The sequence below is a fragment of the Calypte anna genome, chromosome 8 (genome assembly GCF_003957555.1).
Source record: "Calypte anna isolate BGI_N300 chromosome 8, bCalAnn1_v1.p, whole genome shotgun sequence".
Lineage (NCBI taxonomy): Eukaryota > Metazoa > Chordata > Aves > Apodiformes > Trochilidae > Calypte > Calypte anna.
In genome coordinates, this window is record NC_044254.1 from 20409613 (window position 1) to 20427534 (window position 17922).

Here is a 17922-nt window from a genome sequence, read left to right on the forward strand (position 1 = left end):
TAATAGTGTGCATAGCAGTTGCTAAATTAATGGGTTAAATTTTCTCAGTAATCTAAATTCTCCATAACAAGAAAAAAATGTAATAAAACAATCGTGGCTGCAGAAAACTGCAGATTGCCCCAGTGATGGGATCATTATGTAATAATGGTGTAAAGTGAGGGTGAAAATGCGGGATATTGGTGTTAATTTCTATTAATTTCTCATTAAGGGGTGGTAGCAGACCCATATAAAGAACATGTAAGCCAGAGGGCTGACTGAAGATAAAAGCCATTGTAGAGGGCTCCATATCTAGGAGTCAAAAGCCTTATTCTGTTTCCAGTTATGTCACTTATTTGCCTTGCAACCTTCAGTAAGTTTGATTCAGAGTATGAAGACATTTACCGTTTTCAGAAATGAAGAGAACAGGTGGAGGACCTTGACAGGCAGAATTCAGGAATATGCATGTATATGTTTTACCTTGTAACCTTTGGCTTGAAGGAGCTGCATAAAAGCCACGTATGTTTACTGTTGGAATAAGTTAATTTGCCTAATACTTAAAATAGAATTAAACAGCACCTACATTCTACTCTATAGCTAGCATATGTATGTACACTATATTCTTACACCTACCATACAGATGGTTTCAGGTAAGCAGAACCACTGCATTGCAATTTTCTAATTCTGGCATGAACTTTTACAACTAACACCACTAATGGGGCTGGAAGTGAGCTGCTCCTGAGATGGGTTCCACTCCCAGGACAGCCAAGACCTGTCTGTAGCCCTAAGGATGATGGCATTGCCATTTACACACCATTATATGACTACATCCCAGGGGAAGGATTTAGTAGTGGTAGCATCTGCCTTGAATCTCACAAGGGTAACTAGGAAGGAGGAGCAGTACACAGGAAACGATACTGCTGTTGGATTTACTAAGCCTACAAGCTGTTACCAAAACTGTGGCCAGTAAATGGCTGTTGGATGATCTTCATGAGTTGAGTTTGGTGTTAGAATGCAGTTTCCAGTGGGATATTTGTGTTTCACAAAGCATGCTGCTAATTAGCACCTGCTGGGCTGCCTGGTTGGCAGATGGAAAGAGACCAAAAATTAAATGCTTTTCAAATACTAATTCACCTTTTATCTGCACTGGTTAGAGGAGGAGAGTGACAGAGAAGAAGTGCATGGTTTTGCCCAAGCTGTTCTGTTTCTGCCTGCTCAGTATATCTGAAGCATTCCAAGGAGAGTGTGGGGTAGCTGTTGTACAGTGCTGTCAGCTCTCCGGGTCTGGGTTAAATATGACAAAGAGCTGCTGGGTCTGTGGGAGCTGCCTTTGTCCCAGCAGTGAATGGCAGGTAATAAGTTCTGCTTGGTCTGAGCTGACCTTCCATGGAGCCCTGCAGGTCTCTGCACTGTGCACTCCATGGTACATATTTATGGGCATATGGTGCTGCGCTGGGGGCTGCATGCCTGCTGGGCTGATTTGCTGGGGTTCAGCATTGAACAAAAAGCAGCTGAAACTTTTCCAGAGTGGAAATGGTCCTCAAAGATTTAGAGACCTCTTTGAATAGGGTTGTGTTTGAGCTAATGAATTCTGTTACACCTGAGCTGGCTGCGTGCCAGGGCCCTGAAAGCAAGAGGTGAGTACACGCATACCTGTTGCTTGTAACAGGAAGAATTTTTGCCTTTGTAGTACTCAGAACGTGTATACTCAGGCCCCTCCTGGCCCCTCCTTGGTACACTGGTATACAAGGCAGAACACACCCGCCACTACATCTGTTCTTCTCACTTGCCAAGCAAGAGAGAGGTTGTGCCTGGGCTAGCATTGTGTCTGCATCCACACCACAGTTTCTTCACAATGTTGGAAACCATCTGCCAAAAAAAAAAAAAAAGATCAAAACAAATTGTTTGCTTAGCTGTTGCTCTAATAAAACAATCTTTTAAGCAAGGGCCATATGCAGCTAATGCCTTTTACAAAATAAAATTAATAGATAAATGGAGAAAAGCTGGCAGTTATCAGGAACAAAATGTGCTCCCCCACCACACTGATCTTGGGTTGCTGTGTTCTTTGTTTGCTGCATTCAGTGCAAGTGAGTCCCAATCATAAGCTCTATCTCTTCCCCTTAATAGTCTGCCTACCCCAGAGATTCTGTTTGCCCCGCGTGCCAGCTGTCCCCAATCATCCCACTCCAGGCGAGGTGTTTGGTGGCTGAGGTGCAGCATATCAGCTCTGCTTATGATCAGATTTGCTACTAAATCAGGTGATGGTTTAGTTTAAAAGTTTTGCATCAGTGTGTGTACAACATCAGAACTAGTTTGGTAACGTTTCTGCGCTGTTCTGTAGAGCAGTTTATTGAATCTGCCCAGAAGCTACTTCATGTAGAACATACCAATTACTGCCTAGATCATGGGGATACCAATCATGTTGAGCATACATTGGAACAGTCTCAGCGGCTTGGGTCTTGAAAACTTGGCCTTTCTTTGGCCATTGCAAAACTTTTTTTCAGTCCTTGACAGGTCATAATTCAGCCAGTGACTGAATTCTCTTACTTGAAAGAAGGAAGGGATTTTTTTCTTAATAGCATTTATCACATGCACCTGCGCCCAGTATTACCACTCATTACACAGGTATATGGGGAAGACTATACTCACTGCCCTTTTATTTTCTTAGCCTAGATAAAGCTTGCTCTGTCAATTAACTTCACATATGCACTTTCTTTCCTTGACCCTGATTTTCTTTAGTCATAGTCTGGAGATGAGCACCGCTTTACATTGTGCAGGTAGCTATCTGTCATAGTAATATTTGCACTTCAAGTGGCTCTTCATCTTGACACAGTCATGATTAAAGAACTTGCCAGTGGTTCTCTGTTGTAGGTATCTTCATTGTCTTGTGGAATGTTGCAGGTTAGCCACAGCATCTGCTGATCCTTCAAATCTTGCCCTAAGAAGATAGACCTGGAGGTCTTGTCCTTTTGTTCTGGTGCCAGTGACAAGGTGCCAAATGCAACTGGCCACCTCAGGAGCAGTTCATCATCTAGTAAACTTCCAGCTCAATCAAAAAGTTCTAGTGCCTCTTACCTTCCCAGGCCATTATCTTTTCCTGTTAGTGTTCATGGCTTCTGCTTCCAGCTTCCAAGGAGGGTGCTAGTCTTGATGAACTGGCACTGAGGGCATCTGTGCCGCCTTCATTTCTGTTGCAAGTCAACATTTGGTGGTGAAGTACCTTTACTGAGCTTCATTCAGCAATTTTGAATGGTAACACTGATTTGTGCATCTTCCAAACCTCTTGGATGCCATGTGTTGTTGGACTGTGGGGGCTGCTGAGAAAAAATCTCCCATTTGGCCATTCATTGTCTGTACTGAATGTACTTGTTTGTTTTGTTTGTGCTTTCTCTCTGGATGATGGGAATGCAGAGCATCCCCATCCAAAATGCTATCATATCAAGTCCTAAAGTAGTCATATTTCATGTCTGAGCATTCACTGTGAAGGCATTACTAATTAGCTGGCAAGATGAGAAAACCAGCACTATTGAAGTGCATTAGTCATTAATGTGATTTTTAATATAGTGAAACGGATGTCCTCCAAGTTGTGCGTGGCATTAACCTGTGGGTGGTAGAGCAAGCCTGGCATAAGAGTAGCTTGGTAGATGGGAGGTTGCAGCCCTTGACATGCAATCCTTTGATCTCTCCTTCTGAGAGTGTGGGAGAACAACTGCAGGAACATTCACTGTCCAGTAAAAGTCAATGTATGAGATAGGCCAAGGAGAGGACTGTGGCATGGTGCCATTTGAGGTCACAACAACCCACTGCTCTTGCAGCAGACTTAGGGAAATAGCATTCCTGTTAGAGAGGGAGCCTGCTGCCAATGCATCAAAAGAAATTCTTCAGATGAAGGAAAATTAAACAACTATTTTGTTAGCAAAGTAAGTTGCTTTTACCCTACAAATTGCCTCTTTCCTTACTCCACTCCAAAATATGATCTTGTCAAAGTAAACACAGTTCCCACCCTGTAAAGACTGGCAGGGGCTTTGAAAGTTAAAAACTTCCCCAAATCTAAAAGTAACCCTGAGAGTTTTCTGTTTGTCACCTTTCTTTGCCTGCCTTGTATCTCACTGGTTTGTTGTCAGGTTCAAAGCTGTGGGGCATGAGGGCTGCCTCGAGCTTGTGTGTTCATCCCACACCCTTGTCCTGTAATTTCTGCAGAGGCAGATAGTAAATAAGAGCACAACTCCTAATTTGAACGGGGCCCTCCTAACTCAGCTTATTGCAGTAGGTAGTTTCTATCAGCAAAGTTATTAATGTTCATTGTACACAATTACTTGATGTCAGTCTTAATGTTCCTGTGTCATTTTTAATCTTCCTTGAAGAAATTAGATTATACATTAATTTTGATTGGTTGTTTCCTAAGAACTTTTGGACCAGTTGATGGATATATTTAAGGGAAGTAAATGATAAATATTTACAGTCCCCTGATGAAAGTGGACGAGTATAAATTGTTCACAATATTTTCCAGTATAAATGAAGCTCAGAGAAGCCATATTCAAAACCAGAAAAGGGAAGAGATTGAAACTCTATATGGATCCAGGAGGATTCTGAGCTCATGGAACAGAAATCACTGAGCATCACCAGATACATAAAAGCTATACCTGACTCATGAAATACCTGATTTGAAAATAAGTAATAGAAAATAATTAAATAAATAATAATGTAATTAATGAATCGTATAAATAATATTTCAGGGAAATATTATGTTGGCTTCCTTTGTTTTTATGCTTCTCTTAGGCATCTGCTTAAGGCCACAGTTGGAGTCAGGATTTGGTGACAGATGGGCTTTCTTTTGGACCCAATACAGGCAATCTGAAGTTACTGTTGCATTTGTAATGCAGACTAGCCAAAGCATTGCTGCTTCTTGGCCCAGGATGGGTCATGGTAATGGTGTTTGGATCTTTATGGGGCAGAGAGATGGAAAAATTAGTGACAAAGAACAAAATCTAGGAGGAAGCAGACTTGAAAATTTCTGTAGTCTACTGAATTATTTATGTGTAATTATTGTGCTACAATACACAGTTTAATACATATAATTCGTGTGCGTGTCTACACTTGCATAACTTACACCACAATAACACTGAACATTCACTGGGTATTAGTGTAGGTTGTAGTTCTATAGGAATTTCTTTAATCGGCTGTCATGATTTAATTGGATTCTGCCAAGAAGAAAGCCAGACTGAGGAACTGAACTTAAACTAAAAGTAACTCAGGAAAATAAAAAGCATCAGTTTTAATCTGGTTTTGTTCCTGCATCCGGTTCACCACTCAGTTGGATAAAAAGCTTGTCTGAAAGCAAGCCTTGACAGTGATACTGGCTTTTTCATGTCTGAAGTGTTTGTGAAACTGAAATCTCAGGGAAGTGTGGGTGTGAAACTACTGCCTTAAACTGTATTGTGTTTGTTCCCTGTCTCTCTATGCAAAGCATTTGCATGATGCATCAAAATTTGGCACATGATGTTTCTATGCAGCCAGTGTTTGAAGCTCATAGTCCCTTGATATATGCAAGTTAAAGTGTTTAATCCTAATGTGAACCTTATTTCAGTTCCTCCAAGTAATAACTTCAGATGCTGTACATTACTTCATTTTTCATTTCCATCAGAAGTGTGAACTTCTACTTAATGTTGTATTCCTTTCTCCCCAGATAATCTGATCAAAGCCATCCTGTCAGCAACCAAAGATTACCGTCTAACTCCAGCTCTTGACAGGTAAGATGAGACCTTTTAGAATAGAAGGAGTAGAAGTGATTATTTTCCACGTGTCCTAAATAAATTTTGCTAGATAACTTTGCCAGAATTTGTTGCCAGTAAATTTGGCTGTGCTTTGGAGGTAGATCAGGAGCTGGAAACCAAGTCCCTTTTACAGTAAATACATAAACTCTGGAGACCTCTGTTAAGTCAAACATGAGTAGAAAAAGGCATTTACCGTTTGACTGTTTCCTAATCGTTTATTTCATATGGTGGCACAATACACCCTCTTACCCCTTTTTCAAATAAGTGAATAGCAGGTTTTCAATTATTGCATTATTCTTTTTCAACCTTTCTGACAAAGCAGAAGGATCATAAGAAACTCTCAGAGGGAAAGAAGGGGGCTGGCTTATTTTAACAATTCTTCACTAATACCTCGCTCGTAAAGGAGGAATGTGTGATTGTGTTGGCAGAGTCTGTGCCAGGATGCAATAGCAGTTCTTGTGGATCCTGAGGTATTTGCCTTGATGTCTATAGAAGAAGCTCCTTTGATTCTTCAGTCTTCAGTCCTATTGTAGAGGTTGCCTCTGAAACTCACTGGATTGTTAACAATCAGCTTCCCAGCGATAGTCCTTTAGTGTGTCTTGTCCTTGACTTTCTGTCATTCCTTCCCTTTGCCCTGCAGTTTTGGTTTAGTGCCAGTTAGAGATAGTTCCTTTCAGAAACTCTCAGAGGTTTTTACTTGGTCATGATCTCATTCAAAGTCCTGGTACTATTCCTTTCCAAGCAGTGGTACTTCCTTAAACACCGCACAGTTCTCGCTTTCTAAACATATTGGGTTTCTTTCTTGACCCAGCACCTCTTTTGCCTGTTTTTCACTACAAAGTTCACCGACTTTTCCAGCCTTACCTCCAAACCTCTCACACTGTAGACCTTACCTGCTGTAGCTGGAGTTATTCCTTATGTGAAAGTTTATTCTTAGATTTTTGCAATCCACGTGATAATTTAAGTTGCTTTGAATTTTGCCTTGCCTCACAGCAGTACTAAGTAGAGATAGCCTCCAGAGTTTGGATTAACTTGAGAAATGTCCAGAAGGCAAAATCATTTTACAAATTACCTTCTTAGAGATTTTGCATACAACTGGGGTTCATTTCAGCTTTAGTTGGAGAGTTAAGAGTTTAATGTGTTGAAAAATCCACATGTAGACTCCTCCAAAAGTTGTTTGTGGGAAATTATAGAAATGTATTTCTGTAGTTTTGCAGTAACAGAGTTTGGTGGTGTGTATGCTTGTAAACACACAAGTATCTTGGGGAGATATTGTTTTCCTTGGCAGTGCTGTGGTAAGTGCAAAGCAGTGGATGTTGGTTGTGCAGTAAAAATGCCTCACAGTCAAATAGCTCCCAAAGCCCTTCCAAGTGCAAAGGTCTTAGAGAGGGAAGACAGAAATTGAAGCTGGTGTGGGAGAAAGGGAGAGGAAAGGCTTGGGATAGCAAGTTACAAAATGGCAGCCTAAAGCAGTAAGTGAGTGGAGTTGCAGCAGGGGGGTTGTTACAAGAGAGAGCTCGTGTAGTGTTGGAGGTGTTAAAGCCACCTCAGTGCTGCTTTTGGAAACCTGCTTGGTGACCAGGGCATGAATTAATTAAAAGTTAGGTATGCTTCCCAAAAGTATTCTTCAGCTGTGGTCATTGAGGAATTACAGTGCTGGCAGCAGTGGTATCTGCTTTTTTTTAAACTCCAGAAGGGCTGATAGAGCAGACAGATGAGGAGAGGTTAGCTACTTTCTCGTCTTGTCTCAGGCTCCAAGTGGAGTCCAACAGTGACCTGTGGCGTCTCCAGTGTGCTGAAAGCAGGATTCAGCTCACTCTCTTGCAGCTCACTGATCAAGGAGAAAGTCAAGACCTTTACCCTTTTGTTTACCTCTACGTAGCAACTGGAGAACACCTAACTTGAAGGGTTATTGTGGAAGAGCTGGGAAGAGACGCACCTGGAGTCCGTGAGGTACAAGGGGTCAGACTAGGAGATCTTATGAACCCTTCCACTTGTATCCTCTCTGGAACCCAGTAGGCTGGTAGAACTCCAAGTTCACCCGCTCTTTAGGCCAAGTTACACCAATATTTAAGGTTAAGAAGCATTCTTCACTGCTACTGCCCTGCTCTTAGACTGTAGCTCCCTACCCATTCCATGTGCTGCTGCTGTCTGAAGAGAAGTTTAAAGTGGGGCACCAAAATTATTCCAGTTTAAAAGTTTTTCTCATAACCTGGATCATTCAGTGACTTCATTTACAGAGCTCCCCTCCCACTGAAGAGCTGCTGTGCCAAGGGCAGGAGGAGAGGCAGCGGGCTGGGGATGGGTGGGGAGGGTGAGCACTGCTGAGCCTATTGAAGCAAGCGTTCATGTAACCACATGCTGAATGCAGCTTTCTGGGGGGAAGAGTGGGAGAGGCAGGACAGGTGAGGTCAGAGCAGTGCATGAGAGCACAGGAAGGAAAGAGGGGATTACAGTTGCATGGTGGGAGATCTCTATGCCAAGCCTTTGGTCCTGTCCCCGCCCAAGGTTCTCCACTTCTGCTCTCCTTTACAAAGCTGTGCCTTTGAAATGTTACCTTCACTTCCCTCCTGTAAGCCCCAGAAGTGGTTTGTTTGATTATGCTTGTGCCAGAAGGGCATCTCGATGCACCTTTCTGACGCAGTGTACCAACATGGTGCTGAAATCAAGCAAACTCAATCCTTCCAGGTACACATATGCCTTTCATCATCCTGAGGCAGCTTTGCCAACTCACTCCAGCTAATCTCTCTATTGTGTGTTAATAACCAGCAGCAGCTGGAGGGCATGTGAACAAATGCTGTAGGTCACGCCTGTAACACAGTGTAAGTGATGCTAGGCTTTCTTAGCTTTCCTTTTGACTCCATATTATGGTACCTTTGGTTGAACAGAAGCCTGCTTCTGCTCCAGGGCAGGATGTAGGTAAATTCAAGTTGTGTTTGTGAGAGTAGTTGCAACTTAGCTCTAGCTTTTCTGGGAAAGATTTGAGATCCGTGGGACTTTCTCTAAGGTCAGTGTCCTCTTCCTTCAGAGCTCTCATGTCTTTCTCCCTAATGCAGGTGTTTGTGGATATCGTCTTTGACAATGCAGAATTCTCTTGCCCTGTGTTGGCTTTTCCAGACCTGTTTATATCACTGACATTTTTGTGCTTGTTTTAGTGGCTCCTCTGGTGGCCTGCCCCTCATTCTGCAAATTGATCAGGGCTCAGTTTCTAGTTTCAGGGCTCTTTTGCTGGCTGGACTTAAGTGGATTTTTGAGTTCAATCTGCAATGATGACCTATACATTTTCTGTGAAAGGATATAAATATAAAACCTGATTGACCCTTTTGCATTGCCTCCAGGTGATAACAAAGGAAAGTTGTTAATTTGGGCTTCTAACTAATACAGTCTTAAGTAAGGCAGTATATAAACTAACAAGTGAGGAAGAAACTTGATAGAGCAAGAGAGAAAATCTGTGTTCTTCTGGCTCAGGTTGATATCACTAATTTAAGTAGCAGCAGCCAGATCAAACCAGAATATGCTAAGCCTCCCTAAGCACCAGTTACCCTAAAGATGTATTTTGTAATAATTATGTTGTAACTTTCATCAAAGCCTTTAGTTCCAAAGTTGCATGAAGGAAAGCTTTGTAGTTTTTTTCCCCTGACAAATCTCTAAAGTGCTCTGATAAAGAGAGGAAGAGGAAGTAGCAATTGCTACAACATGTATGTATGTTTACAGTGCTATATTGTTCAAGAAAGTCTGTGTGAATCCTTGTTTGGGTGTAGATGAACTCAACCTCTGAGCATGTGTGTCAGGAGGCTATACATCTGGCTGCAGCTCCCATTAGGGGGCTTTAGGGAAAGTCTTTCTGGTGTGGAAAGTCCATGACCTTCCTTCATACCACCCTGGTAGCAAACTGAAACTGGGCTGTGTCTGATGTATTCAGTCTTTGAGCTCCTCTGAAAAAGAAATACAGCTTTGACATTCTATGTAAACAAACATAAAGGTGTTTGCACACCTCTTTGTGGAGAAACAATTGAGCTGTAACTGATGCTGCCTGCAAGGTGTGTTTCTTCACCCAGAAACTCACTTGGAGACAGCAGTGACTCCACAGGTTTCCCATGCTCAGGTATCATCAGTGCTGGCTTTGAAGGAGCTCAGCTGGTGCCAAGTATCCACATTTCTGGTCAGGACATGAGGCCTCACAGGTGCCTGACATATCTGCCAAATGCTTCCTTTTTACAGTGCCATCAGGGTGGTCCTGCAGTCATCTCACTGTCCCACTGTGTGACTGCCAAAGCTGGTGAGACCAAACTAGCTCACCTTTCTCCCTGTCTAGATGAAAATAGTCCAGGTTGTTCAGACTTTATGTACACTCCTGATATGCAGAACCCAAGAAGGGTCCAAGACTCACCATATCCTCATCATGTGCACCTGAAGAAAGCAATCAGCACCCGAGTACTGCACACTGAGTGTGCAATAGGCTGACTTCTGGCTTTACAATGAGAGTGGGCAGAGTACTGCTGGGAGAAATTTAAGAAGAAAAATCACAAGAAGATCAAAGAGTAGAACTTAGCATCAATAAGATACTAATGAAAAATCTGATTGCTGGACTTAAGGAAAATGGAGGTTGTTTTAAAATACATCAAGAACACCAGGTTATAAGAGTGGGTCAGACATGAAGCTGGGCAAAGGTGATAAACCTATCGGTTATATAAGTAAAGGCAGAGTATTTGTTGAGTTTTTTTGTTTTTTTGTTTGTTTTGTTTTTTTAGGTTTTTTTTAATATAGAATTTTATTGCCCTACTCCCATTTTACAGCAATGACAAAATACTTCTGATATTTTTATTAGTAACTGTGAGGATCTTAAATGACAGTTATATGTCTTTTCAAATAATTAAGCATTGAAGAGTATTTAAAGAGTTAAATAGAAAGTTCTTTTTATTATTACTATTAGCTTTTAAACCTGTTTTGAGATGTTGGACAGAACTGAAAATGTTGTGCTGTTCCTAGAGAAATATGGAAGATGATAAAGAAGTGATCGTAAGTTGATTAGCTCAGTTCTGCAGGAAAACTCCTGGGAAACTAGATCAAGAGTAGAGCTAGGATGACAGCATAATTGATGTGAGTTATCTTCGTATTTGTGGAAACAAAATATTTTTATGTAGAAGATACATTTTTAGATGAACTAGAGGCTTGACTGATAAAGATAACCTTTTAGAGATAGACATTAATTTTGTCGTTTCGGTCCATTATATTCTGATGGTACACAATGCTGTTGTAGACGTATCCTTCTTAGGAATGATGTATGTCACAATGGCTTTAAAAAGTTATTGTCAGGAATGAGAATTAATCCTTTAGTGACACTTCTAGTGTAATCCTCCTGGCAGGTGTTCACAATGCTTAAGACCCACCTGGAGGAAATGTAAAATTACACTAGGAAAATTTGTGTGAGCCAAAGACTGGGATAGTAAGGAGTAGGAGTGCCAGGTCAGTCTAGGCCTTTTTTTTTTTTTTTTTTTTTTTTTTAATGTCTCTTTTCTCTGAACAGTTTTTTACTGGAGCCAAATCAAAAGTCTGCCATCTGAGAGATGACAGCACAGATCATGCTTACAAGATGGGGATTATATTCTGAAAGCCAATGACTATAAAAAGAGGATTGGAGTAATGTCAGAATCTCTGTGTAAAAGAGACCCTGCTTTGAACAGCATTAGCTCCGCATGCTGGTTTTCCAGAGTCAGTGCTTTGCAGATTTGGGGAGAAGCTGAAAGTGGTTCAGAGAGCCATGGCAAATATGACTCAAAATCTAGAAGAGCTGCAATTCCGTAAGAGATGTGATGAGTTCTTTCTGTCTTCTATGGTCAAGAGAAAATGAAGAATGGGTGTTGATCAGCCTACAAGCACTGTGTGGTAACAAGGTTGTGAAGAGAGGCTGCTGGAACAGCTTTGTCTGGTGGAACTGGTTCTTCTGTCTCACGTGTAGCAGCTCATGCTCACCAGTCTGCTCCATGACTGATTGTCCACCTCGAAGCAGATGTTTACATGCTGTGGTTTGTCAGTAAGTGTATCACATGCAGATGTGGAAGGGATTGCTGACAGTAGATGGTGCTTTAATTTAGCAGAAAGGAGGAAAAATGCAATTAAGTGGTTTGAGGCTGAAACAAACACATCTATATTCAGAACAGTAAGAGCATCCTAACAGTAAGTGGGAGAGGGATAGAGGGAAGTGTCTACAGCTTGCAGCCTTTGGATTTCAGTACGATATTCTTCTTCAAAACATAAATGTCATGGCTCAAAGACAACTGAGTAGAGAAATTATAGTATTTCATCCAGCAGTGTGGTGTTCAGGAGGTCAAACTTCCTTACTGTAATCATAAAAAGAGAGTATTTTCATCTGCAGTTGCACTTGGCTAGAACTGAACTAAGTCTTTTTTCCCTCTTATAGCAGCTTTTCCTTAAGGGTTTTGGTCACCTACCTAGTCGGGTGTACTCAAAGATGAGTCTTTCCCTTCCCTCCTTTGCACAGTATACTTCCTGAACCAGATCTGTATTTTTTTGCTGTGTCATTGTTTATAAAGTTCTTTCTCTGATGTGTTTTGACTGTCACAAATATCCACACTTCTTCAGCCTTAGGGATGGGAGCACTGGGCTAATAAGTCTACTTGAGGAGGCTTTTTCTTTTGGAAAGTCTGGGATCTGCAGTGAAACTTTATATGGGCTGCAGAAGCTGTTCCTAGGTGTTTCTTGGTACTTTAATTCTGCACATATATCCAGCTAATGGCTCTGTCAGTGGGGTAACCCTCAGTGACTTAGCTGAGTCTTTAAATGTGCTCCAGCCCTGCCCTGCAAAGATGGACCTCACATAAGTAGAATTTTCCTCATACTGCTCATTAGACAGATCACAGCAAGGACACCTAGGACAAGAGACCACTCAACTGTGCCTGGGACTAGGAAGGCCGCCTAGCCCAGAGATCTGCTCCACACAACTGATTGCCTTGGACATTTTCCGAAAAAGGCTCTGCAGACACGTATTCCTTCTGTGAACTACCAGAGATGAAGGCACATTGCCAGAAGAGCCAGCTGCGTTTGGAATTAGATGGCTGGAAAGAAGTCCTCTTGCTGACTTCTAAACGAAATCACTTTTTAACATCTGCTGCAGAGAGTTCTTGTGACTCACAGTTCCACCAGAAGCCATTCTCCTCCTTCTTTTTCCTATTTCTTTGTTAATTAAGATTGTTTTCCTTCCCTTTCCTCACCCATTATGCCTCCATATATATGGTTTCCTACTGGACAGGACTGTGGAGGGAGTCCTTTTTCTATCCATTTAGTAGATTTCTATCTCTTGAAGTCTCATAGTAACACAATTTTGCACTCAGCAAGGTGAGCACACCTCAGATAACCTGGCAAGCACTCAGAAAATTGCTTGGGTAGAGGACTTCCTCACCAGGCCTTTGGTTTATTGTTATATCAGCGCTAAATGAATAATGAGAAGGTTTAAGTAAACAGATGGGTTTGATTCAAACCCATCATATCAGGAGTGTGGGGGGAGAGGAGCTGCTTGTCCTGACAGGTCATCTCATTAGGCCACACGTAGTGCAAGGTGTTGAAAGCAGTTTATCACGTGTAGTGCCTGGCCATGATGGGGTGAGCTGGGGATGATGAAGCATATCTCTGTCCTCCCCTTAATTTTTAATCTTCCAAAATGTTTCCTGTAGTTCTTAAATTAGTCCAAACTAAATTTGTGCAGCTTGGTGTGCCTGAAGTTATGTTACAAAAGTCACTTGTTTCCTCTTGTTTCTTCCACAGTCTCAGCTGCCGGCGATGTATTATTGTGGGAAATGGTGGAGTACTTGCAAATAAGTCATTGGGGTTAAAAATTGATGACTATGATGTTGTTGTCAGGTGAGTTTTTGGCATAACTGTTTTATTGTTGTGTTCAGTTTCTGTGTTGGGCTCTATAGGCAAACTAAACCTACACTAGTGCCAATATCCATCTCTTTGAAAGCACTATCTAGTATGGGATGGAAGGGAAAAAAATCATGAGCATAAAAAATTTTGTTATAAATGCTGGTCACATCAAAGGGTAAAGGTATTCCTCAGACACTGTTTTCCACAACTCTTTGGGAATGTGGCCTCTCCTGTGATCCCACTTGAACCTTCACTTCATAGCTCTTCCGTAAAAACTTCTTTTCTGATGCCCTTAGGTGGTTAAACAGTAAAACATAGCATTAGATCTGCTCCCAGAGGGAAGTATTATTGGTGATACCTACACTTCACTCTTAGGATGGGAAGAATTAAGAATAGTGCAGCAGAGGGTCCCAGGAAGCAGTAAACAGTTACAGTAACAATAACAAACCTGTAGGTACATCCTAGAAATGTAGCTACTTTGCCCCTATTTCACTGCAGATGATGATGCTGAATAAGGGAGCAGAAGCAGAGTGCCATAGGAGTGGAAAGGACCACAGTCAAAATTAGGACTTTGTGCTTTTTGCTGAGGACCTGGATCATCGCCATCTCAGAATTCTTGAAAAACAAGCTGATATGTGAAATCACAGGTCTAGTCATAACTCTAAGTAATAAATCTGTCAAGTCAGGGAGGTGTTCTGGGTGACTGGAGACTAACAAACATAATACCTGTGCTAATGGAGAGTGAGAGAGTGTGTGTAGGAGAGTGGGGGGATGTGCTCTGGGGAGCTACGGACCCATTAGTCTGACTTGAAAAAAAATGCAGAGCATTATAGCAGGCTCTGAATCATGAATAACAAAATACTATGATGGTAAATAGGAAAAGTGGGATAAACTGCAGTGTCAGTTTATAAAAACTGGTTTAACACAATCTAAGTTGGTATTTTTTTTTCCTTAGTAAGATAACTGATTTCGTATTTAAGTGAATGTAGCTGCCATCATCTCTCTGAACTTTAGTCAACCATGAGACATGGTGGCAAATAGCAAATTCTTAGCTAAGGTGGAAGAAAGAAAGGGATTAGTAGAAGAATTTAAGGCAGAGTGAAGCATTTAGCATGGTTTCCTTTCTCTTCCATGTGCTAGAAAATAACTTAGATTAATAAATACCCTCTAACTCTGGACAAAAAGACCAAGAAGGTCCGTTCTAGACCTTTTTTTCCTGTGATTGGTTCTCTGCTTCCCCAGCAGTGCTCTGGACACAGGGATGACTGTTCAGAACAGGACAAAACTTTTACAGCCATTGTCCTAGTTCATCCCACTATCAGTTGTTAGTGAAGAGCTCCTACTACTCGTCATGGTCTGGTGACTTGCAGTTATTTGAGATGAATTAAATTTTCTTGGGCTCAGACTAGCAATAGAATAGTTTCAGTCCATCTGGACTAAGCCACCCACCAAGATTTATATCAGAAAGTCCACTATTTAATTTCCAAACTAAAAGTTTAGCCTTTTCTCTCCACTTAAATAAATCTAAGTCAGTTTGCAAGCTCAGAGGATAAGAGGGCAGTTAAGCACCTGTGCTATTTGTGGCATGGTTAAAGGAGAGAAAAGTCAACTGTAAAGGTTAAATGAAGCCAGGTGCTTGGATGTGGGACTGAGGATGTGAGAGCAGACTTCTTAAATGTATCAAGCTGCTGCTTCTCTTACTCCTATGGAAGCTGGGCAAGTCCCTTGGTTTAGAGCATCCTTTTTCATGGGTTGCAAAAATCCATTGAAGTATCAGATTTGGGTAGTAGAAGGTGAATTTTAAGGGGAGAAATGTAGTATATTTGTGGACAAGGGATAAATCCATTGCTATGTGGAATTTTTTGATGCTTTGTATGTTACGGTTTAAGGATCGCTAATTGCAACAAGAAATTTTGATCTTGTGGTGGAGAAAGTCAGATCAGCTTTGACAGTTATAACACAGCTTGGACTGAGTTAGTTACTGGTTTTCTTTGGATATTATCAGATTTCATTGCAGATGTTATTGCCAGCTGTTAGACTGTTTACCTGGCAGGAGCCTGTTGCAGCAGTTATCAGTGCTCTGAAATGCCTCCTTAGCATAGATTGCAGACAGGATCAAAACAAATGTGTACCAAAAACTCCTGGTTAGAATGAGATGGGGATTAATTGGTTTGTAATACTTTATTAATATTCAAGGGGGTCTTTATGGTGCCAAGGTTAGGAGTTAGTGTCTCTAAGCTCCCTATGTCATTAGGAAACACAGAAAACCACTCTGAAACCTCTTACGGAGAAAACTGCCTGTCCATGGGTAGTATGAGGCCTGGCATCCTAACTGAGGTTTCCTAAGATTTAGCTGTGTTTATAAGCACCAGCATGTCCCTTCTGAGAAAGGTTTCAAGCTGTCTCATACGCACCTTCGTGAGCACAGTTTGTAGCTGCCAGAATTTTTCCTGCTCCGTTGCCTGCGCTACCCCTGGGGCACTGATGTGGGGCTGACAGTGCTGGCTCGTTAGCAGGACTCCATCACTATGACTCCATCAGCAGCTCACATGCTGGCTCTTTGCTGGAGACCCGAGTTCATTTTACTTGGGGAAATGGTTTGTTTGGTTTCCTGTCTAGATACAAAGTAGGGGTCCCAGGTTTTGGGAGCTTTCACAAGGTATGAAGCAAAACAGCGAACCCAGCTCCTGGGAGTGGGGAAAACCCTGCCAAAGAACTATGCATTGACATTTGAAATGACTGCAGATACTGACCTTTCCCTCAGCTTCAAGACAAATATCTGAATATCTGTTTAACAAGCTTTCTTTACGTAGTTCTTTGTTGTATTTTTCTCTATTACCTTTAGAGGCACGTTCTCTGGGGTCATCTGTTGCAAAGAGATGCAGGGCCTTGAAGTTTAAATAACACCCATAGCAAAAGGGAGTGATGTGTGAATGTGCCTGCTGTCAGCAACAGGAAAAAGCAAGGGATCCTGCTGGCTGGAAGCACTGTTCTTGCAAGCAGTCAGGTCTAGATACCTCAAAGTCAGGGTACAAAGCAAGGGTACCTGCTTTGTAGGCTTCATGTCCTGTATAAATTGTGGTGATGCCAATTCTTGTTTTCCCCGTAATATTTTATCCCTAATTATAAAGTAAGTATTTTTATTTAAAATACATAGAAATTGATTCTCCTTAATTTTTAACTTAATTTTAGGTTGTATACAGGGATTTTCTTGTACTGAAAGGTTTCCCACCTAAAATGCTTACCCAGGCTGAAAAAGACAAATCCAGATCCTCATTAACATTCCTACATGAAAAAATTTGCAGCCCATAAGCGCTTTCCAGTATATTGAACCTACCCCGAGTCAAGGAGGCTGCAATAATTCAAGCAGGCAATGTGGTTCCATCAGGATCTGCTGTTTGATGTCAGCAAGATTTGTATTCCAAGTTACTCGAAATTTCCTCAGCTTTGGGTTTCTAATTTTGAAAAGAAGTTCTTAACTTTAATGTCATGAAAGTCATCATCACTGTTGGCACCGGATCAGTTTGGTTTTTGAAAATAAAAAACTTTGTGCCTGGGGAGTGTTGTAACAAAAGCACAACTAAACAGATAGCATTCCCTTAGAAATCAGCATGGCCAAGAGCAAAGCTGTGTGTCTGCCTGGGTGTTTTCAGATTGGGATGCATTTCCACAGCAGAGACTCCTCCAGGTTGGTGAGACTGCAGTGTTACTGTGTCTTCCCCAGACGCACAGCCCAACCTCTTCCTTTTTGCTGGTGTTGCGGGGCAGTTTGTGGAATTAAACAAGGTGGACATTGTTCCTCTGTGGTTTTTTTTTAATTACTAGCTGGTTTAGTTCCCAAAACATTCTTACTGCAGGCAGAAAAGGACCTGGGAGTCTGGATCGACAAGAAGCTGAACATGAGCCAGCAGTGTGCCCAGGTGGCCAAGAAAGCCAATGGCATCCTGGCCTGTATCCGGAACAGCATTGCCAGCAGGTCCAAGGAAGTGATTCTGCCCCTGTACTCAGCCCTCGTGAGGCCACACCTGGAGTACTGTGTCCAGTTCTGGGCCCCCCAGTTCAGGAAGGATATCGAGGTCCTGGAGCAGGTCCAAAGGAGGGCAACCAGGCTGGTGAAGGGACTCGAGCATAGACCCTACGAGGAGAGGCTGAGAGAACTGGGGTTGTTCAGCCTAAAGAAGAGGCGGCTCAGGGGAGACCTCATCGCTCTCTACAACTACCTGAAAGGAGGGTGTAGCCAGGTGGGGGTTGGGCTCTTTTACCAAACGACTTTCAACAAGACAAGAGG

General features: G+C 42.0%; 1 protein-coding gene across 13 annotated transcripts in view; it reads left to right on the forward strand.

Annotated features, from left to right (window-relative positions):
- Positions 1-17922, forward strand: part of ST3GAL3 (ST3 beta-galactoside alpha-2,3-sialyltransferase 3) — a 191887-nt gene that overhangs the window by 125713 nt on the left and 48252 nt on the right. For 12 of the 13 annotated variants that reach the window (XM_030454997.1, XM_030454990.1, XM_030455000.1 and 9 more), the window contains 2 exons: positions 5663-5726; positions 13533-13628. In XM_030454997.1, the coding sequence (XP_030310857.1) occupies positions 5663-5726; positions 13533-13628 (160 nt within the window). The remainder of the gene's footprint in view (positions 1-5662; positions 5727-13532; positions 13629-17922) is intronic. The other variant, XM_030454999.1, reaches the window with a different exon arrangement.